Raw genomic sequence first — 24,830 nt, forward strand, 5'->3', positions numbered from 1 at the left:
ATAGTTAGAATAATCCTATCCAATACACTTCATTTCATGAGAGAATCCCCCAGGAAAATGCTCCATGGTCGTATACGTAATTTTGAAATCTGTGTAAGTGATGAGAAGTCTGTAAGGCTTCATATGTGGCCTTGACTTTCAGGGATGTAAAGTTTGAAAATAGATCGTGTACCTCACATATCTTCTAGTCTGTCTTCACTTGGCCTTCTGTCATTCATAAGATATATTATCACTGACAGCATCATTTCCCATTCACTAAATGCTGCAGTGGCTTTGCAACAGTTGTACTGGCTAATAGGTGCACATCTAAGTGGTGTAGACTTCTAAGAGGTTCTGCCATTTGAGAAGTTTGATCTGCTGTGGGTTAATTAAATTTTGATGACTGTAGGGTGACATAGGAATAGCCTTAACACCCAAAAGAAAATAGAGGAGTGTTCAGGCCATAGTTCTGTAGTTTTGCTGATTTTTCTACTGCAGTTCTGGTAAGCTGCAAAAAGAAAAAATGAGGTTTCCGCTAATTGGCAACACACCAGAATGTGCCAGTTGTCTCCTCTGCCTTCAGTGTAAAAGCAGTCAGTGTGACAGTGCTGATGATTAATCTAGAGAGTCAAGAATCAAATGCAGTCTCTGTGGACCCCTACCTCAGGTCCCAAAAGTCACAACACAGTAGATTGTGGACACTATCACATACATGACTCTGTTTGACATCAAACTACCTAGTTCCTTCATCCCTATCCTTTTTCAGGGAACCATCTGAAGAGATACTTTTTAAATAGTGGATCCTACTTAGGGCAACAGAAGAAATTCTTGAGATTATCAGAGGATAAAGTTTTGTGGTGTTAGTTTATAGTTCTCAAAAGTAAGAGGGTAGTACTCCTCCCTTGGAAGGAAACTTGCGTCATTTGTAGACTACCAGAAGATATGGAATACATTGCTATGATCCCCTTCCTGCAATCAGGACTGATTTGTAGCTCAGCCTTTTGGTGACAGTTCTTCAAGGTATCTGTCAAATCATGATAGGAGAAGAACTGGAATGTTGTGGTAAATCAGAATCACTATGTGTGTGAGAACTTATGCTTTTGCCTTCTGGAGGTGTTCAGCAAAGTCTGAGGACAGAAGAAATGTGTCGAGGGAAGCACTTGTGTTAGACTACTTTTTGGCAATTAGCAAGTGAAATTGTCCCGGGATACACATCTCAAGCCATTTAGTGTAACTGGATTGCAGCCAGAGTGCTGGCTGTGTGGCCTGAGAAATTAAATCTGTCCCTGAAGTGGAGATGATTTTGAGGTGATGGGAGTGCTCTAAGGTGTAGGATGACAGTTGCCTATCTGCTGCAGATCAAACTCCACAAGTTAAGCAGCCCTGATCTAGTTACACTAACCTCATTATGACAATAAGAACTGGTTGCTCTGCTGTTAAGAATGGTCTTCACATGCCATTGCTGTGTGCAGGGTCACACCACTGGTGTAATCTGAACAAGGTCGATACACTGCTGGAAAGCATTTCTATTAAAAAAGTTCTATTATTTTCCAAGTGTACTTGTCGTACTGAAATGGTGAGAGGACTCTTCTGTTGGTGAGACCCACAGGATTCTCCTTTACTGAAGTCATAGTGTCTTATTACATCCATAGGTTGCATGTGTGCAGGTCCTTTTCATAGCACCTACTGGGGGATTGATAGAGATAAGGATCGTCAAATTCACTGCTATGCATTTTGTATCAGGAGAGAACAGGGTTAGTCTCTACTCTTCCAGGCCAGGAAACAATTAGACTTTGCGCAAATCTTATGGTGTGTTGGATCCTCCTTTTGTAGTATACTTCTAGGCCTTCTAACAGTCTGACAACTTAAGGAGGTGTACACTTCGAGCCATGACTAGAAGATCAAGTATTCCAGCCTTAAAAAATGTATTAGACCTTTTCTGAGGAAATGGGGGGGAAAAAAAAAAAAAAAAAAGCCTCCAGATCTTTTTGTTCTCATTTACAGTGAGTTCATTCTGTCCCTTTCCTTTCCTGAGCTTTTTGTAAACTCGAACAAGCTGGGTTTGATATGCCTCTGTATAGTTGAAATTTGTGTTTCCTGCACTTCTTGTGTCACTCAGCTGAGTAACTCAAGTCCTTTGCTTCTATTTGCTTCTGAGTCTATAATGCCATGACACTGAAGCTCCAAATAAAAAATTTGTTTGTCCTGGATGCTAGGTGATATAGTCCTGTTTGGGTTGGAGTTTTTTGTGCTGGTCTCTAATGCCTTGGCAGTCAAGATGAACCTCTCAGTTGTTTTGGTGTATCATATTTTAGAGGGTGGATGATCTCTATGTACTTGAAAAGTTGAGTGGGAGAGTTTGTGGTTCTGAGAGATAGATTGCCACCATGGCATGTACTTTGATGCAAAGTACTAAGCCTCTTGGGGAGCTACAGCTTATGTGTGTTATGGGTCCTGCTAGCCCAAAAGCTCTTAAGCTTCTGAAAAAGTCCTGATGGCAGCAAGACTCAAAGGACTCAAGTTGCTGAAGGAAATTGGTTCTTTCTTGGCCATTCCATATTTGTCTATTTTTTTATATTGTGAAACTAGTTTTTCTCCTTTCTTTGCCACTGCATTCTGAAAAATAAAACTGATGTAACCAGAAAAGTAATAAAGACAATTCAGAATACTTACCAAACTGAACTGGTTTTGTCTGTTCCCCTTTATCCAAACCTCCACAGTAATTGTCTTGTTATGGTTCATGTTACACAATTCATAGTGATGGAGATGATGCATCTGTTTCTAAAACTACATTTTGTGGTATACTTGTGACACCATTCACTTTCAATATCTGACTTTCAAATGGCTTAGCTTTACTGTTTAGTTTTTCTCACTAATTTTTTGCAATTTAGATTATGAACAGACATCCTAAAATATTAAATATATTGAGTAAGCTTTTTAAAATAGCTGGTTTTGCAGAAGCAGTGAAATATCTAATATGCTGTGCATTTGCTACTGCACTGTATGGGTGCTCCCACAGTGTATTAATAAAATAAACAATTTAGACTGAAAGGAGAAAGAAATGCTTATGTGAATAGAAACAATGTTTATCAACTTAGATTTATATTCAAAGTTAGACTAGAGAAAAAAACTGAGAACATTTCAAGACATTTTACGAGGTCTACCAATTGTACTTCAAGAGTCATGAAAATGAGATTGGGTTTACTTGACACTGTGCAGTAGGTACCTGTAAAAGGATTGTTCCTTCTTTTGTTCACTTACATATATTTGTGATGATGGCCCAACAAAGTGTATGTGAACTCACATATTTTTTGAGCTAGAAGATAACAGGACTGGAATATATAATGCTGTTGGTGGTGGTGTTTTTCTCATTTAACTATATGAGATGATTATCTGTAACTTCAGTTTCCTCAAGTCCATTATCAGTGTGCTGTCTTCAGTTTTAACTGACTCTGAAACCTAACACACATGATTTTATTCTTGATAAATATGCCCTACCCTTTTGTAATAAGGTTCTCTTTATATTTGGTACAGGTAAGGAAATGATTATTAAAAGTCGTCCCAAAACATGATACAGATACCATTTGTGGTGCGGATGCTCCATCAAAATGGCATGTTAGCACTTCCTGAACAGCCTACTTTGTGTTGCCTGATGGGAAAAGCTCCCCCTTCCCTTAGTGGTACCTGAGAAAATGAGTTTGTAAACTGCTGCACTGTAAGTTGTTTGGGGTTTTTTTAAGAATAAATTGAATTCAGAAGCTCAGTGTAAAAGATGGCTTAGAAATGTCCGGTCCAGTGCTTTGTTTTCCAACATGATTTAAATATATATACACTCATTTTGGAAAAAAAAAATTATAAAGGACATGCTAGTATACCTTGTGACTTCAAATTACTTTCAGCAATGCTTTTAATACCCATCTCTATACTGAGGTACTCCAGGGTCAGATCTTCAGAGCCAGCTATGTCATAAAATCCACAACCAGAAACTTGTTAAATGTGCATCCAAATCGAATTGTGTCATTGTGAAGATCCTTGTGACCATTGACCTGCTTTCCCCATTGCTCCAGATAGACCATGGCAACTCCATCTAGAATTTTCCAAGGCATATTTGACTTCGCAGAAGAGCCATGGATATATGGCCCATTATGCCCGTTCAACATATGCTCCTGGAGCATCAATCATTCATGCAAATACACAAATCTGAGGAGACATTAGTGTTGAGCTTACAGTAATGCAGTCTTTTCCTTGCAGCTGTCTCGAAAGATCTCTGGACACAGTGCCTTCCACATTTCATGTGCTGTACAGATCCTTGACAGGGGTCAGGATATTTCCGAAGTAGCTCATCAGCATCTCTGAGAAAGCTTCCAAAAATGTATGTGCAGCACTGGATAGGTACTGCTTAAAGCCATGTTACTCAGCTTCCCTTGTCTTTCATTGAGTGCCGTCCAATTTCTGAGCTCCTGTCATTGCAAATCAGTTATATTTCAATATTTTTAGATCAGGTATGGACGTAAGTTTTGCAAGTTATGCAGCTTTTGAAATATCCTTGTACTGCTTTACTCTGGAGTCTTCAACAGAGATAAAAAGACTGTAACTGTAAATACAGGAAGAAGTATTTGACATCAGAAAGATGTAAGAATGTAAAGACAAAACAACATTTTAATAGGAAATATGGTGCAAATTTTTAAAAACTAGGTTTTTTATGGGTAAACAAGCAAATAGGTTAGCCTCAAAAAAAGAAAGACAGTGGTTTTCCAATTGGAAACTTCTTTTCCACAAAATTTAAAGCCTTGAGTTTGAGAATTGCTGGCCACTGGAAATCAGACATTGGACACCATCTATTACAGCAGCAAATTTGATTTGAGTTTACTTTTTTTTGTTTTCAGTGATATCTTTGTGTATAATTAACACACATCTGATTTTAAAAGATGGCTGAATATGAAAACAATAGCTCTCAATAGCTTTCCAATGCATAATTATGCTTTCTAAAAATCTTACTGGGCAAATACACTTTAGGCCATTACATTTTCCAAAATTTGTTTCATTGCTTCAGCATGTATAGTTCTTGCTTGCTTGCTCTTGCTCTCTCCTTAGCACTACAAGGAAGTGTTTTGAACAGCCTTTGATCATAAATTTGATTCCAGAGAGCTGTCTGCTGTGCTGACTTATTTTTGCCTTATTAGGTGATTTTTGCAGTTCACAACTCCAGGAACTGTTGAGCTCCCTGGTTTTTCAGTTCCTAAAGCTAAACGGCAGCAGTCAGTTTGGTTCTCAATAGAAAGCTCTGTGGAATCGAATTACCTTGCGTGCAGTGACACAGCTTGAGTGTTATTTCCATCCTGGAGGGAGTGGTGCTAGTGACTGCTGGAAGTTGTGTACCGTTGGTGAGAAGAGACTTCATTTTTAATTAAAGAATTGTTTCTTTTTGAGGAAGAAAAGAAATTATGCTTCAGTCTGTCAGCTAACCCATTTGAGGAAAGTCGTGGCATTGTCGTATGTCCCCTTGTGGTGTCCCTCAAAATCAGATTAGTCTGTCTCAGTAGAACGAAAGTACAAAAGTGTTTTGGGAGCCAGACGCTAATGCTTGTATTGCTCAGCATCAAAGCCATGGGCTTCTTCAGGCAAGTGACACTGTTGAGATAAGAGTGGAGGTGGAAGGGTATACCCTCTGGTATTTGCAGTGAAACTAATAACCAGCAGAACGTGGCCTGTCACGGGGCCCGTGTGCAGTGGCCGCTATTGTGATGTGAGGTGTGGCCAAAGAAACCAGAGGTCACCGTCCATTTAATAGGGGTCTGGGCTGCTGGGAGCAAAACTGACGGTGGCACGCTGCCATGCAGGACAGGCTTTTGTTAGCTTGTTATGTAACGTGGAAGTAAAAAATAATGCAGTTGCTAAATAATGTAGTCATTAAATGCAGCTCTTTGTTCCTTAATCAGTGATTCATGAATACTCTAGCTGTGAGCCTGCCTGGTTCTGGGATTCTTAACTATGTTTGAAAAGCCTCAGTCAGGACCTCACAGACTTTGAGAGGGCGGGAGGAGGCTTGAGGATTCTTCTGCAGTTGTTCATTAATTACATTTATTGAGTTCTTTCTGTGCCATTTCTGTGGCACATAGATTTATATTTTTTTCCCCTTCCTTCAGTTGTGAGGGCTACAGACTGGTTTTGGCAACTGGCAACTCTACAGGCAAAACCAGATTTTGAAACTAATATTCTGAGCTTTTCACATCTCATCAGAAAGTAGCGCTTTAAGAAAAATACCTGTTATTGCAAGACAGTGTTGTAAAAGTTGGCAGCAGTGTGTTGCAGGTGATGGACTAATTGGAGAGAAAGGAAATTTCTCACTGTACTGCAGCATAGTACAGCTTGTCTGACATGTTTTGCTTAAGGTTTTTTTGTCTTCTTTTGAGGAGTTAGATACTGGACTTCACCAAATACTAGGTTTTGGATCTGATGAATCATTGATCTATATTAGGATAGTTATACTGTTATGTTACTGTACATAATTTATATATAACAGTATTTTCTCCCTGGCTAATAACTTCTATTACAAGAAGTGCATGAGGTGTTTTGGTTGGGTTTTTTTTTTTTTAAATGTTAGCTTCATGCAGTAGAAAATTTATACATAGTACAAATTGTACAGAGGCTATAGATAATACTGTTGACTGCTGTGACTTGTGACCTATTAACTCTCTTTTGTCCTTGTTTTGCTGGATGAGCTGTATTATAACAGTATTATAACTATTTAAATAAAACCAGTTCAGATGTGCATTTTTAATGCCAGTGAATATACTTCTTCCCAAGAAAAGCTTAAAAATTATAATGTAGGTTTGTATTCCAAATTTCATGTGAATTGCCTTTTTAAATTCATAGATACCAAATTATTAGACAAAAAACCTTCTTTTTTGTTCGTATAGTAAAACCATTCATAGGTATTGCAAAACAGAATTTTGTTTGTTGGGTTGTTTTGGTTTGTTTTTTTTTTTTTTAATTCCCACTGCTAGCCAATATTTATCAACACCTAAGATTCATACTGCATGCTTCAAGTCTAAATTGATTAAATCATTGTGACACGCTGAGGCTGGGCCAAGTCTTGTCTAATCAGCAGTCAGCACTGTTGCTCTGGCATGAGGCTCCCAAAAATAGAAACACAAGAAGTCAAACAAGTAAGTGGAAGGGCACTAAAAGAAAAAGTGCTGCTAATTCCACTGTTGACTTTCTGTCTAATGGATTCTTGTTCCCAGGCCACGCTAAGTAAAGCAACTGGCATGGGGTGTGTTTCTGCAGATGGCTCAGCAGTGACACACGCAGCCCAGCTGGTTGACAGGTGTTTGATTTGTATTTAACAAGTACCTCACTCAAGCCAGATTTCTTTTTTCTTTTTTTAAAGATACTGAGAAGTTAGTCAGCTAATGCTTTTTCATCAGAATTAACACCCCTTTCACTATTCTTCCTTTTTGTTGTGGATGGCAGTTCTGATTTTCCCTTACAAATGAAGATAACATTATTTCAGTTTGTAATAAGAAAGACACTAAATAGGATAAGTTAATCCATAGTTAATTTAATAGTTGTAACCTGTTACCTTTACATGTGGAAAATGCAAAACATTTTATTTATAGCTATTGACAGTAAGATCTCAAGAACTGTTTATTTAGTTGTCCACTTCTTAGTCTGAAAATTCCCATAAAGAGTATGCATGGAAGGAGAATGCCAGACTTCTGGCGTATAGTTGTTACGCTCTGTGTCCATGTGTCTTCCCTTAGTGTGAGTTCTTGTATTGTGTAACACAAGCCTGGAGTAAAAGAAATTCCCTGCCCAGAGGAGCATATACTATGGCTAGAGAAGCACCAGTGCTGCAAGGGAGGAGTGAAGATGGGAAACCACTTAACAGATGAGAATATGTAGTGTACAGTTTTATTCCTTGCTGATTTTGTTGTACTCTACATAAGAGCATGCTGAATAATTGGAGGGAGATTGTCTCGATGATGGCCTGTTTATTTAATTACCATTTGGGGGTTTTGTTTTGTTTTAATAACTATGAGTGGAAGAAATTATGGTCTTTGTGACGTTTGTTAGTCAGTGCCGTGATGGCAACTCTACAGGCAAAACCAGAAGTGGAAATAGTAGAGTATCAGGATGCTCTTACAAATCATCTTTGATTAGTGATCAGAATCTTAGCCAATAGGATGTGTAATGTAACAGTGATTATGGCCAGTTTGTCTTCCCCACCCCTCTGCCCCATTTCTTCATACTTTAGTCTGAGCATTTTTCTTTTCTCATATCAAATCCATGATGTGGAATAAGGTGAGACTTAAGGAACTGTTAACAAAAATTTGTGGCTCTTTGCAGTGACAGGGTTATAAAGCCAGTGTTGTGAAATAGCCAGAAGAAATACCACCCTGTAGAATGTGGTGTACTGGCAGTACTTCTGATGAACCTCAGAAGAATGAGAAAGGAATGCAGCCAGAAAAATGGCTGTCAGACTAGTGTTGATTTTCTAAATAAACATTGGTTTTTAGTGAGAGGATGATTAAAAACGCATGCGGAGAGCCTGTGTCTCTCAGATAAGTGGACTAGCTTCTTCCTGTCAGGCATCCTAGATACAGAATATGGAGTAGGCTAGTAAGCCTCAAAAAGGTTAAGAAAATGGCTTGAAAGTAAGACTTACAACCCTACTAGGCCAAAACATCACTGTTAAACACAAAACTGCTCAGAATTTATAGTAATGGGGTACACCTGGAGGTTTTCCTTTAGGGAGCAGTTCCTAGTGCTCCTGTGCTGACAGTAGATCAGATGATCTGAGATTCACAGGTGGGGAACTGTCTGCTGGAGTCCTAGGTAGGTCGTTGGTATAGCCTCTTCATCCAAATACTAGCCCATCCCAAAAATACATCAGATGTCAAAAGGCATTGTTTTAGAAGTGAGGAGGTTTATTTATTGGTAAAGTCTTTAAGCTTCTGGGTGTAAATGCAGACACGGAAACTGTACTTTGAACCGCTTGGTTTATCAGTAGTTGATGGAAGGTTTGCAGTTACAAAAGCACACCAATAATATGGTATTTCAGAAAAAGCACTCATCTGAGTTAGTTCCTAGATTAGAAATTCCAGTATATATGTGGTCTATTAATTTTTTTATTCACCTTAAATCCTTAGTTTTGCTACTGCATTTTTGCATTTCATATCTGTGTGGTTAGACATTAGACTTAATAATGTCTAATGGTCTGTGGGACAGATCTTTGTTAGTGTAAACTGACATTTGTACCAGCTGAGAATCTGCCTCCTGAATCTTCAGCTTATGGAAATGGATGATGGTGATGATGATGATAGTAATAATAATTCCTGCAGTAAAGAACAGCCTCTGACATCTAAGAAGTTGGCCAATGTTGTTTACTTCCTAGTATAAACTTGGGGCTCCAATTATTATGGTGAATTTAATAGTCATATTTTGAAAAGGCTTTGACAATTCATTAATATTGGATAGTGCTTTCTAACTTCTGTTTAACATTATTGCATTCCAAATACTATTTTAGCAAGGCCAATTAGATTAATTTCCAGTTCTGTTGAAACTTTAATAGGATTTAATTTGCTTTAATGCCACGTTATGGCTGGGTTAACAATAAATCAATAGATGATGTGTAAGTCAGGCAATTTTTCTGTTGTAACATAGTTACAAAAATCTATCAGTTGTCCATGACTATAAGATCACTGCAAAATTTTTTCTGCTGTGTTGCTTCAGATGATAGAAATATCCAACTGGCTAGACTTAATTTTCTAAACTGTTCATCCATAAAATATTATGAATCTTTGAGAACCTGTTGCAGCCAGAAGCCTCTTTGCCTGTTCTTGGTACTTTACAGGAAGTGTTTTCATGGTTTTCGTTTGCATTTTCTTTAAGCTCCATGTATGGTCAACTAAACTGGATTGTTTTCAAGCCCATGTTCAATTCATGTCTGCACTGCATTTTTAAATAACGTTATAAAAAAATTTGAAAATTAACATTATCCACTTCTGTATAGTATAGTGTGCTTCTTAGCCTTCTTCGGGAATGTAACTGGGTAGTGGGCCATGAAAAAAGCTGTTAGTTTAGTCACCTGACTCAGTCTGAAAAGTAGAGGAAGAATTTGTAAAGGCCCTTCAGGCTCTAGGACACAGTGAGACAAAATGAGAAGCTGTCCAACTGCTCTTCCACATTGCCTAGAACTTTCCCCTTGCTTGTAAAACTCCATCATGACAGCCCCTGAGGGCTCCACAGAGACTAATGAGTTTCCTCTCACAACTGAGGAACTAAACCTAAACTACCCAAGGTCCTGGTTATATTCTGGTAATACATTCTGCCTTGATTTTTCTCCTCTATTAGTTCCTTGAAGTCCAGTTCTGTTCTTTTTGAAATCAGTGGCATTCAAGAGTTTTGACTGGAAATGTGCCTTCAGAGGAAGAGTGGTTGGAAAGCTGCCTGGCAGAAACAGACCTGGGTGTGTTGCTTGAAAGCCGGCTGAACATGAGCCAGCAGTGTGCCCAGGTGGCCAAGAAGGCCAATAGCATCGCAGCTTATATCAGAAATAGCGTGGCCAGCCAGACTAGGGAAGTGATTTTCCCCATGTACTGAGCACTGGTGAGACCGCACCTCAACTACTGCATTTGGTTTTGGGCCTGTTGCTATGAGAAAGACCTTGAGGTACTGGAGCATGTCCAAAGAAGAGCAACGAAGCTGGTGAAGGGTCTAGAGCACAGGTCTTATGGGGAGCGGCTGAGGGAACTGAGATTGTTTAGGCTGGAGAAAAGGACAGGGAGACCTCATCACTCTCCACAACTACCTGAAAGAAGGTTGTAGTGAGGTGGGTGTCAGTCTCTTTTCCCAAATAACAAGTGATAGAACAAGAGGAAATGGCCTAAAGTTACATCAGGGGGTTGGGAGGTATGTGTGTTAATTGGATATTAGGAAAAATTCCTTCATCAAAAGGGTTGTCAAGCTTTGTAATAGGCTGCTCAGGGAAATGGTTAAGTCACCATCCCTGGAGGTATTTAAAAGACCTGTAGATGTGGTGCTTAGGGACATGGTTTAGTGGTGGACTTGGCAGTGTTAGGCTTACAGTTGGACTGGATGATCTTAAAGGTCTTTTCCAACCTCAGCAATAATATGATGCTATGATTCTTGGTGAAGAAGGTCAAGAAGAATGCACTTCTTCAAGGACCTGTGATAGCAGTGAATACCACTTGTATTTGCCAAATGCAGAAAGAACATTTACTGGCAGCAGGGGCTCTGCTTCTGCTAATACTTTTTTTGACAGTACAAAAAACGCTTCTTGACTTCTATCATAAAGGCTTCAGTCAGCTCATTATCAGTTTTCAAAAGGGGGGGGAAAAAAAGGCAATATGCTGGCCTGTATTTCTTCATGAAAATAAATTGAGTGATCCTTTCATCTCAGGTTTTTCAGATCAACTTCTCTGACTTCTCATGTTGTGTGAAAATAATTTGAGGGAGCAAAATATATAAATAAACTTTTGACTTAATGTGTTTTATTTGTGAAATATGTGTGCTTTACATATTTGAATATAGAAATTGTGTAAGTTGCGTGCTTTTTAAGACATACTAATACCATAAAAGAAACAACGCCAAATAAAGACTGTAATCAGGAGTAAGGACCCTTGTGGCCATGTTCTCTGAAGCTCTGAGCTGCCGTTGGCTGCTGGTTCATTGTTTTGCATGCAGATCACAAAAACCTAAATTTTCAGTTGTCATTTAATTTGGAGTGTATTAACATCTAGTTGCCTAAACAGATAAGCAAGTCAGACTTGCCCCAAGGATGGGTATCAGGAAGGGCTGGGAATGAGGAAAAACTGCTGTCTCCTGAACTCAGATTGTATTATGAGGTGCAAATGAGAACAGTAGGGCTATTCATATTTTCCTTTATCTTGAGCAGCTACATAAAAAAGCCACAGGAGCCGTGATCACTAGGACACAAGAGTTCTCTGACCAGCCCTCACCCTTGTGGCCAAAACGTGGTTCTGCTGGGGCTGTTGTGGAAGCAGGACAGAGCAAAGGAAACAAACCATTTACCTGTCACAAGCCTTCTTCATCAGATTATTTTAAGAGAGGATCTTATACTTGCTTGCATGGGTCAAGTTTGCATCAAGGATAGCACTGAGCAAGTATTCAGCAAGTGTACTTAACATGTGCTAAGTAGTGGTAGTTCAGCAGTAACCAAGTAGAAACAAAAGGATCAGTAGATGCAGTGAAACCAAAATGTCATAATGTTTAGCAGAAACTTCCTGAGGTGACTAATCCAGGAAATTCATGGGGCAAGTCTTAGTAAATATCAGCTGAATATATTTTTATGTAATTAATATTCTATCAGGTGATCCTAACCATTAACAGGAGCCTGTTTAAAAAAACCAAGGAAATACACCAGTAGGATAAGGAAGGTGTCATGTAATGGAATATAATTGGAGTGTAATTTTTATTTCATTAAATGTGAAGCTCTGCCCCCGCTGGTGGCTCTGGACTGGCTTGGTACGTGCTCCACGGGGGAGGATGCTGCTGAAACCTTCAGACAGTATGTTGTTGAACATTCCACTCCATTTCTGCAATGCTAAAAATAGTTGTCCTCATTTTAAAACACCGGGCTATTAGATTATTCCAAGGGTCTGGCATACTCAGGCTAATGGAAGGCATATGTCCATAAATTATCTAAACATTAAGTAGTGTTTGGCCACGCTGATTTTACTTCTATTAAGATGAGTTTACTTGCTAGTAACTCTGGAGTACCAAGCCTATACTGTAAATCAAGCTCCTGACAGTGCCCTAGTAAAATTAAAAATAAAAGGAAAGAAGTTCATCTTTCATATTGAGGATGGAGAAACATAAGACTGCTTCTTTGTCATTTTGGGTTTTCTTTACATTTTACAGAACCATATCTACAAAATGCTTAAAGTACTTTACAGTAATTGTTTCTCTTTCCCAGCCTTAAAGAGAATCTCACAAAGTTCCAGCATGTTTGCTATTATAAATCATGTTAGTGCCTAAAATGTTCTAAATAGCAAAATGCATTCCAAGTGATTGATACACAAGTTTCTCTTCACTCTCTTTTTTTTTTTTTTTTTTTGTGATTAGATAATGTGACAGCTAATCCATTTTTGGCACCATATTGATGGTTTTGCAAGTAACCAAACTGCTGAATAAAGTTCACATACTTATACGTTAAGATAGCCTCTCCTTTTATTTTCTTACTATTTTTTAATGTTTAAGTCTCTTCTTTGGGGGGAAAATTATCTAAATGTAGAAGTCAAGATATAAAAATCAATGTAAATGCATTCTAAGAAAGTTGCTGAGTAGACAGATACAAAGCATCCTACTCTGTCTTGAACACCTTTAACTATAAACTGAATCTAATTTTATAGGGTGTTGCATTGCAGTTACAATCTGCAAATTCAATGAATGATAAATACATTAAGAACCATGATTATAAATACACTGCACATTTCCAAAATAGTTAAAGCAACCACAACATCTGGCCCTGTCCTGCATGAAATCCTTGTCTTTAAATTGGAGAGACGTGGATTTGATGAATGGATGGATCACTCTGTGGATAAGGAATTGGCTGGATGATCTCACTCAAATTGTTGTGGCCAATGGCTTGCTGTCCAAGTGGAGAGCAGTGGCAAGTGCCGTTCCTCAGGGGTCAGTATTGGGACTGGTGCTGTTTAACATCTTTGTCAGCAACATGGACAGTGGGATTGAGTGCACCCTCCTCAGCAAGTCTGCCAAAAACACTAAGCTGTGTGGTGCAGCCAACATGCTGGAGGGATGTGCCATCCAGAGGGACCTGGACAGCCTTGAGAAGTGGGTCTGTGCAAACCTCATGAAGTTCAACAAGGCCAAGTGCAAGGTCCTGCATATGGGTCAGGGCAGTCATAAGCACAAATATAAGCTGGACAATGAGAAGATTGAGATCCATCCTGCAGAGAAGGACTTGGGGATGTTGGTTGATGAGAAGCTCAATGTGACCCAGCAATGTGTGCTTACAGCCCTGGGCTGCATCAAAAGAAGTGTCATTAAGAGGTTGAGGGAGGTGATTCTTCCCCTCTGCTTTCATGAGACCTCATCTGCAGTACTGTGTCCATCTCTGAGGTCCTCAGTATAAGAAGGACATGAACCTGCTTGAGTGGGTCCAGAGGAGGCCCATGAGGATGATCAGAGAGGGCTGGAGCATCTCCCCTGTAAGGACAGGCTGAGAGAGTTAGGGTTGTTCAGCCTGGAGAAGAAAAGTCTCTGGGGAGACCTTATAGCAGCCTTTCAGTACCTAAAGGGGTCTACAGGAAAGATGGGGAGGGACTTTATCAGGGATTGTAGTGACAGGACAAGGGTAACAGTTTTAAACTGAAATAGAGTAGATTTACATTAGATGTAAGGAGGAAATTCTTCCCTGTGAGGGTGGTGAGACACTGGCACAGGTTTCCCAGAGAAGCTGTGGCTGCCCCCTCCCTGGCAGTGTTCAAGGCCAGGCTGGACGGGGCTTTGAGCAACCTGGGCTAGTGGGAGGTGTCCCTGCCCATGGCAGGGGGTTGGAACTAGGTGATCTTGAAGGTCCTTTCCAACCCAAACCATTCTGCAATTTTATGATTCTATAACATTAATCAGTTTAGATTTAACAAGAATTAGTATAAATTTATGAGTTTATTTTTGCACTGTTATGTTGAAGGGATAATCATTTGTAGAACAGTGATTAAACAGTGCAAGGCAAAATGTCTATGCCTTGGCTCTACAAAAAAAAACCAGTGAATGTGGTTTTTTTTTTCTAGTTTACAGTGATCTAATATAGCAGGAAGATGAAATATTATTATCTGGTAACTTGTACTGATTAATTAGAATTTTTCCCCAGCACGCTAGCATCTATTTTTACAGAGGGGAGCTGGAAGGAAGATGTTGGAAACTGTGCCATGAGTGGAGTTAGAAAAATGCTATTTTGACAAACTATTTTAAGCTTTATTTTAATTGTTGTTTATCATGAGTGCTTTGTATTTATGTGCTTAATTAATTGTATCATTTTGATGAGTAATTGTTCTTTTATTGGCTCTGTTGTTACGAGAGATTGGAGTTCTTCCTTTGTTCTGTTTTTTGCGTCTGTGAGGCATTTCTCTTCTGCTTGGCTTGGAATCAAACGAGTGAACTTTCAAAACTTTCTTTTGTTGCTGAATCCTGGCTTGTCTAGAAAACTGAATTGTATGGTGTGCAAGTTACCAGGGCAAACTTCTGTCAAGGAATTAAGACCCATGAATGCAATGAGAAAGCATTTAATTTTAGATTCCTTTAATATGTCTTCTAAACTCCCACTTGAAGGCATATGAGCATGGATGAACTCTTCTAACAGAACTTAAATCAGTCAGTAACTTTAGATTTATTGAGACCAAAATTAATGTACTTTACGGTGGCATATTTCATGAATCTGTAAAGGGGGGGTGGTTCTTAACTTCGTGTGGCAGAGCCTGGTTCTTACTAGGTCTATAGTTGTTTAACATGCTTTGCTAAGAGGGAACCATTGCAATATTTTGTATTTTAATTCTAAGTTTTGCAAGTGACCAATTGATATTATGTTTTAAACTATAGCTTTTCCTTGGAAAACCCTATAATAAATGTGGAATTGTCTTTATCTTTCAACTCAGAGATACTGATTTATTTATTTTCTTTTGCTTAACTAGTCCTTATTCAGATATTGAAGATGAAGTTTACCATATTACTTAGCGTGGATAATTACCTTTTAAAAACATTTTTGATTAACAAGGTGCTTTTTTGTACTTGTGCTCAGTTGCTGAGCTTTTAAGCATCTGGTTTCTTGAATGGAATTTACAAACCCAAATCAGATTCTTAATATTCATAGACAGTGCAAGGATAGGGTATTTTGGGGGGCAGTCAGTGACTGTCAACTGTACAGCTGACTTACTTTTCTCGTTTAAAACATGGGGTAGAGGAGGTAAGAATTTAACAACGTATACAGGACATACACTTACAAAGTAGGAGAAAGATTTTTGTCTGCCTGGTTGCACAGGATCAAAATTTGTATTTCCTCCTGCAGAGTAGGCTGGACATCCCCCTAGAGCAGAGCCTAGAAAACAGCAGTTAGCTTCATATGTACAACTCCCTGTAGAGCCCAGTGGTTTAAATGTAGGTCCCTGCGGACTCAAGCACCTAATAGGTATTAGGGAGAGAGTGGAAGCTGTAGCACCCTTGTTGAGATTTTAGGTGCTTGGGTAGTATGCAACTGTCTTCTGAAGTATTTTTTCTGAATTGGGGCCTGAAATAAAACTTAAGAAAGATTTTTCATGTGATCCAGACTCTCAAATATTATTTTTGTTGTCCAATTATCTGAAGCAATACAGCTATATCTGCTGCATAGATAATCTGTAATTGTTAATTTCCTAATATTTTGAAAGTGAAATGTGTTTTAACCAAATACAAGTCAACAGACATAAACAACCCTAGAAATCAGTTCAACTGTTCTGTAGAAAAGTAACAAGAAGCAATACCTGTCCAGATGTCTTTTTCTCTTAATGGAACTCAGTCATGAGTTAGGTCTGTAAAATGATGGCTATGTACATTTTGTTTCAGGGGGAAGCTGGCTTAATAGGTGCTCCTGGCATACCTGGTCTTACTGGTTCCAAGGTAAAAAACCAAAACCAAAAAAACCCAGAAAAACTCCAAAACAAACCACAAAGAAAACCTAATCTCATTTTATGCATTTTCACTCTCAACATCCTCTTTGCTAGCTGTCCAGTATCTACATAAATTGTATTTGAATTATATATCTAGTTTCCAAGTTGTATAATGTGACAGAGGAACTTTATCAGCTTCTCTTTTGATAGAGAAAGGGCATGTGATGCAGTGGCACAATCCTGCCTATCAGCATTGTTTTGCATTAAGAGTAGTCACCTAAGTCTCAGAACTGTGCAGGTCTTTCCAGCCACAAGATACCAGATTCAAAAATTTGAAATTTGAGAGTCTCTTCATCTCAGCAAAATGAGATGAGAGACGGCACTGCTTCTTCCACTCTTCCCTTTCAATCTTCTGCTCTATCCAGAGGTGGAATATTGTAGGAAGGCCAAAACTTGCAAAAACAGGCATCTGTATTATAGACCTTGTTGGTCATATTTGTTAAAGTTGCCTGACTCCTTTCATCATCAGGTTTTGTTTTCTGTTGATTGCAGCTATGTTTAACCGTAAGTATTTGGAATGAAATCTTAATGGCACATGCATCTTGTCCAGCTAATTCGTTTTAGAAAAACGTAGGGAAATAGTTCTGCTACTTCCACAAATTAAGGGACTACACACAAAAAAAAAAACCCATTATTTTCTTCATATTAAAATTTCAAGAAAGTGTTCTGCAGTGTGACCTTGATGCAAAGGGCTGATCTGTGTATCTTTAGGGCAGATACTTTGTGTAATATGGCAGGAATGGAAGGAAGGAACTTACTTTCTGCAGATGAGGTAGCCAGCATTGAGTTCCATAACATGCTTATCACAATCTATCTTTTTATATGTTCAAAGTCAGGATCTCATTGACTTATACTGCAGGCATATTTAAAACATTGAAAATCAAATCAGCAATCCTGCAGTGAGTATCAAGACAAGTAATCAGTGATTGTCCATGAAAAAACTTGTGTGAAATGTTTTGCCTAACTTAATATGAGAATTCTGCCACAGAAGGGAGAATTTAAGTCAGTCATAAATGTGTTACTTTGCAATTTTCACATTTTTATTTCTGCAGCATTTGAATTCTTTGAAGTAACTTCCCAATGGCTAATACTGTTATATTTTTAATGCTGTCAAGTGGAAATTACCTAAACTTCTTTCTCTGTACTTTCTGTTGACTGTATTTCTTATTTTCTCTAATTGGAAATATTTTTTAAAAATTAAAATACATGCAAAAAATCTGGACACTTAAACTATATTTCTGAAAAAGAAGGAATTAGTTCATCACCCATACATTAATACAGGCAGAGAACTAACTGGTTGAGCAGTAACATTGCTGAAAAGGACCTGGAGGTAGTCATGAGGCTGAATTATGAACTAACAGTGTTCTCCTGTTGAGAATAAAGTGAACCACATATTGGACCACATTAGTAAAACTGCAGCTGGAAGATCAGGAGAAGATATTTCCACCCCTTTGCTCAGTGGTGTTACATCTGGTATGCTGTGTCATGTTTGGGAGGTCTGCTGCCTTCACTTCTTCAAGAGATGTGGAGAAACCAGAGAGGATCCAGCAGGGAAATAGTGTTTGTTCAGGGGCCTAGAAAACAAAACCTTTGAGGACAATTTCAAGAAGCTAAGTTTGTTGAGTCTGACAAAGAGGAAGCAAAGAAGCGATCAAGTCTGTCCTGCAGGCATAAGGAGCCCAGCTGGTTGATCTTCAAGGACAGCTTCCTAAAATCCCAAGAACAGTCCATGCTGATGTGCAGGGAATTGAGTGAGTATGGCAGAAGGCCAGCATGGTTGAACAAGGAGCTCATGACTGAGCTCAGACGCAAAAAGAAAGTAAACGGTGGAAGCAGGGGAGAGCTACCCAGTAGGAATATAGAAACATTGCCAAAGCATGTGGTGGTGGAGTTAGAAAACCAAAAACTCATCTGAAATTGAAACTAATGAAGGATTTGAAGGGCAGCATGGAGGGCTTCTGTTAAGTGCTTCTCTAGCAAAAACAAGGCTGAAGAAAATGTTGACCCACTGCTTAATGAGTGGGGGACATGGAAAAGGCTGAGAGTACTTGATACTTTTTTTGGCCTTGGTTTTCACTAATAAAGTTTGCCCTTAGGCCTCGCAGGTTACTTAAGCCTCCTAGCTCAGGATGTGAGAATGAACTGAAGGGGAAAAGAGTGTTAAGGAGCACTTAAGCTGCTTGGACATTTGCAACATACCAAACAATATGCATCCAGGGGTGGTATGCATCCATCAGAACTGGCTGATGTCACTGCAAGGTTGCCCTCTTTCACTATGACTGGAAACAGGCCAACATCACATTTGTCTTCAAGAAAGATCCAGGGAACTGCAGGCCAGTTAGCCTGACCTCTGTCCCTGGAAAAATAATATAGCAAATCCTGGAAGGCTTTTTTAAACACATGAAGGATTAGGTGACTGGGAATGGCCAGTTTGGATTCACTGAGGACAAATCGTGCCTGATCAATGTGATTGCCTACTCTGATAAGATGACTGTGTGGATTTAGGAGACGGCAGTGTATGTGTATACCTTGACTTCAGCCAGGCTTTTGGCACAGACTCCAGCCATATCATTGTAGTCAAAGCTGTGACATATAGACTGGATAAATGGACAATACAGTGGATGAAAGATTGGTTGGATTGTTGGGCTCAGAGGTGGAATAACTGCTATACAGTCCATCTGCTACCTTGTAACTAGTGTCAGCTGCCTTGGGTGATACTGGGGCCAGTATTATTTAGTGTCTTTATTAATGACCTGGATGATGGGATTCTCAGCAAGTTCATGGATGTTACTAAATGTGGGGAAGTTAGGGCAAGAATGGTATTCAGTGGGACCGCAGCATGCTGGAGAAATGAGCTAATACACAACTGACGAAGTTAAACAAAGGCAGACATGAAGTCTGCCTCTGAAAAGGAATAGCCTCATGCAACAGTACAGGCTAGGTGCCAAATTGCTGGAAATCAGATTTACAGAAAAGGAGTTGGGGGTCCTGCTAGCTGTCCTTGTGGTGGAGAAGGCCAACTGCATCTTGGGCTGCTTTAGCAAGAGAATGGCCAGCAGATGAGGAGTGATTGGCACTTGTGAGACCACATCTGAAGTTCTGTATTGAGTTTGGAGCAACCTAGGAGAGGAGAAAAAACAGCTCACTGGGGCAAACCCAGTAGAGGCCCACCAAGATGGTCGGGGCTTGAAGCCCATGATATAAATAAGAGGGAAGGCTGAGGGAGCTGGGCTTGCTCAGCCTTAAAATGAAATGGTTTGGAAAGGGGGAGGATGGAGGGTGGTGTGCAGACTCATTGCTGCCTGTACGTTACTGAGAGGGTGTGGAGAAGCCAGAGGCAGACTTTTGTCAGAGTTGTACAGTGAAAGAATAAGAGACAATGGACACAAGCTACAATGAGAGAAATTTTTATTCTATCTAAGAATAATTTTTATTTAATGAATTGGGAATTGAGTAAAGACAGGATATGCAGTCTCACAAATGGCAAAGCTAAATGAAGAAAACACTTCTCTTGTAAGAATTTGCCAAAAGTGAATAAGTGTTTGCTGTGTTGCATGTCCAACAGTTGGAGAAGAATGGGAATCATAGAACAACTCAGGTTGGAAGGCACCTCAAAAGATCATCTGGTTCAGCCTTTCATGAGAAAGAGAAACAAGATGAGCAGAACAGAAATTGCATAGATTCAGAATTTATTTTAGTAATTAACCAGTCATTTTTAGGTGAGGATATATGGAAGGTTATTTCACTAGATCCTATTTTGCATGCTTGGTCTTGGGCATGCTTCTAAAATTGCTCCCTAAGCTGTTGATTGCATGAGCCACCCCAGCCAAAAGAAACAAGCAAAAAGCAGCCACTGTAGGTGGTTGATGAAAAATCCAGAACTGTTTGATAGTCTGTACATCTGCACATCTCCAGAGCTTTGAATTTAGTTCCCAGATGTGTAGTACATCTATATCAGCTATATCAGTTGAAAGATTTGACAAAATGCTGATAGGAATTTTGCAAGTTGTAGCCTGCTGTTCTAGTTAACCTCACTTAAACCTTAGACTTCTATATAAAGGAACAACACTCTCTGAAGGGTGAAAGCATGCTTAGACATTGCTCATTCTAATTTTTAGAAAGTAAGTTTAAAAATACCCTATGCTTTACTTTGGAAATTTTCCTGTCTTTTCATCTTCAGACCTGTAAAAACCACATGTATTGTACTGAGGCAGTGTGACTGGATTCTAGAGACTGGGAATAACAAGCAAATGTTTGGGGGTTTTTTTATTAGGTGGTTTTTGTGCTACAAGTATATAATTTTGGCTGTATGTCTGCTGTATGTGTCACAAAACATACAAGTATACATTAATAAAGATCTAAAGCAGGTGTTATACTTGTTATAGCCAGGCCACACACTATTTGGCAAAGATTAACATTGATATTAACAGGTTTGTACATGAAGATTTTTTTCTGAGCTAAAAATTATCAAATTTGAGCTGGAGGAGCATTGGTAACAGGTCTTTTTATTGAAAGATCATCAAATAAAGAATTCAATTTGCTGAAATAAGCTGAGCTTGACTTAATATTTCAAAACTCACCCCTTCTGGTTTTGTTTTTTTTTAATACTTGGGTAATTGGATGTGGTTTTCAAAGTGAAAAGAATAAGTTTTCAGTAAATTGTATCTGTATATTTTTCTCAATTTTTCTGGGTTTTGGAGGCCTTCACAGTGACTAGTCGTTTAAAAATTAAAATGAAGGTATTCATCGGAACAAATGTATTAAAACTGGTTCTGCAGAACAGCAGCAAGACTGTAATGAGTGTATTTAGCATCAATGAATAGTTCAGAATTTTTAGAGCCAAAAAAATCCCTTAGGCTGAATGGAAAAATGGTTGAGTACTATTAATCGACAAAATTGGGGAAAGAAGTGTCTCTTTTTGTAGAGGTTTCACACCTTTTTGAATGAGAGACAGTCAGTTTCCAAATTATTTCTTCTGTTTTAATCCAATTGTAAAAATTCAGTGCAATAAAAGTATTTTAAAGAATGCAATTATTTGAAGAATGTTTATGTTTCAGATTTTTATTTTATTGTTTTGTGTTCCAGGGTGAACGTGGTTTTGCAGGGAGTAAAGGTGAAGAAGGTGCAAAGGTAAATTATTCTGTCGATGTTAGTTACTTTTTCAGTTTAACAATTTGATATGTGGCTAACCAAGTAGAGCTTTGTCCTGAAGATCTGCCTTAACTCTTTCATGAATAACTTTTTTTTTTTCTGTGTAAATGATTCCTGAAATGCTTAAGAACAAAGAGACTTTTATGCTTGTTAATTAGTTCTTCTTTTAGAAACACTTTTTTTTTAAAGAAAAGATTTAATAATGAATTCTAACAGAACTGTAAATACTGGACTCCAGTAGTGTTCACTGCTATCTTATTTCTATGGTAACTAGTAAATGTTTATTTATACAATAAGAAATGTATGATGAAATTATGTGTAGGTATTTATAGGACTTAATCATTGCTTTTATATATTACAAATGCACTTTTATAGGAACTTACTATGTTGATCATAACTACTAAATGTTTTATATGCTTTTTTTCTAAGAACATAAATTTACTGCAATAGCAAAATTTAAAATTTGCTACAGCATAAATGACCACCAATTTAAAAAAGGTTAATTTTCATTTATATATTTCTGTGTACCTACACAGTAGTTAACATGGGTTTTGTCTCCTGCACGCATCTGACTCATAGTGAATTGACTTGACTGCCAGTGGCCAAGCTAAACCAAGTGCATCTACTTTTTCCTCAGACTGCAAGTTCAGTCTCTTTGACTGTTGGACTGACATGTTGCCCTAAGGACATTCGTAGTCTCGTGACAGCCATAAAATGTTTCCAGGTGTAAATTCCTAGAGAAGCTCTTCCTTGTTCTTCACTAGTGGGTATTGGAAATAGAGCTTGAAGGAGTTTGTCCTATTTGCAGATGATCCTCAGTGGCCAGAAACAGTTTGAAAGCTTGTGCATCAAAATGGGAACTACACTGCCCCTGTGGAAGGCTGTCTTGGCTGACAGAATGCCAGTCCTGAGTCACTCAACCTAATCTTCTTGTGTGGCTTCAGACAACTAGGTTACCAGGTCACCAAAGCCAAGTCTCTGTTGAGGGACAAGTGCAAGTAAGAGACTGTTCTTAGCTTATCTAATAGGAATTAAAGTAACAGTGGTGATAGTTTATGGTTGAATCTTCAGCTCCTAACCCTGTTACTGCCAAGTTACTGCTTTTGCGCTGGTTGTTTTGGATTAGTTAATTTGGGTTAGGCAATCTGAATAGTCTTTTCTTGGATCATAGAGTTCTTCATAGAAGTGTGCTTCAGCTCACTGTCTGAAAAAAGGTGCAGAAAAGCATTTCTGCTAAATTTATGTATCATAAAGATGAAGAATGACAGATACTGCTATTCTGACAATATTCAGACTGAAGAAAATGAAAAGTAGATGACAGCATCTGAATTTTTAAAAGTGGAATATATTTGTGAGTTAGGCTGCTTTGGACATGGGTATATTCACTCACCCACCATACCTCTTCAGAAGTGTCAGACAGCTTTCCAGTGTTCCTATTTTAAAGAAAGCATGTTATGGATTAACAGAATTTAAGCAGATTTTAAATTGTGGAGGTTGTTTTAGGAGGAAGTATTCTAGTAACCAGGAAGGACGAAGTATTGGAAGTACAAGCCAGCATCCATAGCAACTAACATTTATAATGTGAAGATTCAGCCTCTAAAAAAAAGCATTTGTTAAACTTGAGTGTTTCTGACTCTACCAACAGATTTTATTTCCTTCTTGGTGTCATCGTTACTCATCAGTTCTGAAGGGCTTGTGGATTTTTCTCTCTCTCTCTTTTTTTTTTTTTTTTTCCAGAATTGCTCTGCAGCTGTGCTGTGCTTTCCTCAGGGTTTATAAATAAATTGTGTTTGGACACAGGCACGTGGTTTCAGCTGTTGCTGCCACTCTTTTTGCTTGATTTCCCTTATTTTAATGCAGAGGTAAAAATGACACATCCACTGGTGATTACATTTTTCCTATGTGAAAGCTGAGTCAGCACATTTAGACCTTTTTTTTTTTCTTTCTTTTTGTCTTGTAATTTCAGAAGTTAATTAAAAGATCCCATTTAAAGTATTTCCAGTGTAACTGTTAACAATGTATTCATCTGCCCTTCAAATAAAAGGAAATATATGAGTGGAAGGATCTTTAATTATCAGTGATCACTCAAAACTAATTTGGGACAGTCTCATCAGAAGATGCACATCATGATTCGTGAGGAAAGAGTGTGTTTTAAGATTATGGGAAGTAAGTCTCAGCCTGGGCTTTAGCAGTTACTCAATTTAGCTTTAATTCAAATAATTATTGAAGAACAGTCCTGAGTTTTCAGTTACCGAACTCCAGTATTAAAAATGTATCAACACGTTTGCCTTTTAACATAGTGTCACAAAATAAAATAGTTGTACTAATTTGTGTGTAACAAGCATGATTAAAGAGCCTGAAACTTAAAATTTGATTTTCCTAATACCAAAAACTCTGCCTTGTCCTGCATATTAAGAAGCAAGATAATGTTTGTGCGCTCTGTTTTGCATATCACCTAAAGTGGGACACAGGTGCCTAAACATGGGGTGTGTGCCATTCCAAACTCTGCAGAAGTACGTTAAAATGAACGGTGCTGTATTTTTTTTTTTTTGGTGACCATATCATTCCATAGGATTGAATACTTGAAACCAACTCAGCCTTATACTTTTTAGTTCACTAAATCAAACTAGCTGACTTTGACTTTTGCTGTACTACGTTCTGCTTTGGCAGAGCAAGCTCTGGGGGCATCACTGAGGCAGAAGTGAGCGACTGTGCATAAATTAAAGGTACAGGAGGCATCTATAATTTAAACTATGAAGGGACATTCTTTTAGGCTGTTCAGAGGTTTCTTCGCCACACCTGTTTCCCCTTGAGGAATCCAGAAGTCTTTTTCTGCCTTCCTCCTTTTTTTTGGTCTTGGTTGAACTTGGTTCTCTCTTACAGAAACGAGTAGTGGTAAGGGAAGCTACAGACTGTGTGTGCAGGTGTTATGCAGCAAGTTTTCCCTCCACAGAAAATATATTCACTGTGAATTTAATTCTCCTTTGTATT

At 38.5% G+C, this 24,830-nt stretch overlaps 1 protein-coding gene across 9 annotated transcripts in view; it reads left to right on the forward strand.

Moving 5' to 3' along the window:
• The window catches only part of COL19A1 (collagen type XIX alpha 1 chain), a 211,153-nt gene that overhangs the window by 53,343 nt on the left and 132,980 nt on the right, over positions 1-24,830 (forward strand). For 6 of the 9 annotated variants that reach the window (XM_074895826.1, XM_074895832.1, XM_074895835.1 and 3 more), the window contains 2 exons: positions 16,585-16,638; positions 21,774-21,818. The exons of 2 other annotated variants lie outside the window; for them this stretch is intronic. In XM_074895826.1, the coding sequence (XP_074751927.1) occupies positions 16,585-16,638; positions 21,774-21,818 (99 nt within the window). The remainder of the gene's footprint in view (positions 1-16,584; positions 16,639-21,773; positions 21,819-24,830) is intronic. One more of the 9 variants, XM_074895830.1, reaches the window with a different exon arrangement.

This window comes from Athene noctua, chromosome 1 (genome assembly GCF_965140245.1).
Source record: "Athene noctua chromosome 1, bAthNoc1.hap1.1, whole genome shotgun sequence".
Lineage (NCBI taxonomy): Eukaryota > Metazoa > Chordata > Aves > Strigiformes > Strigidae > Athene > Athene noctua.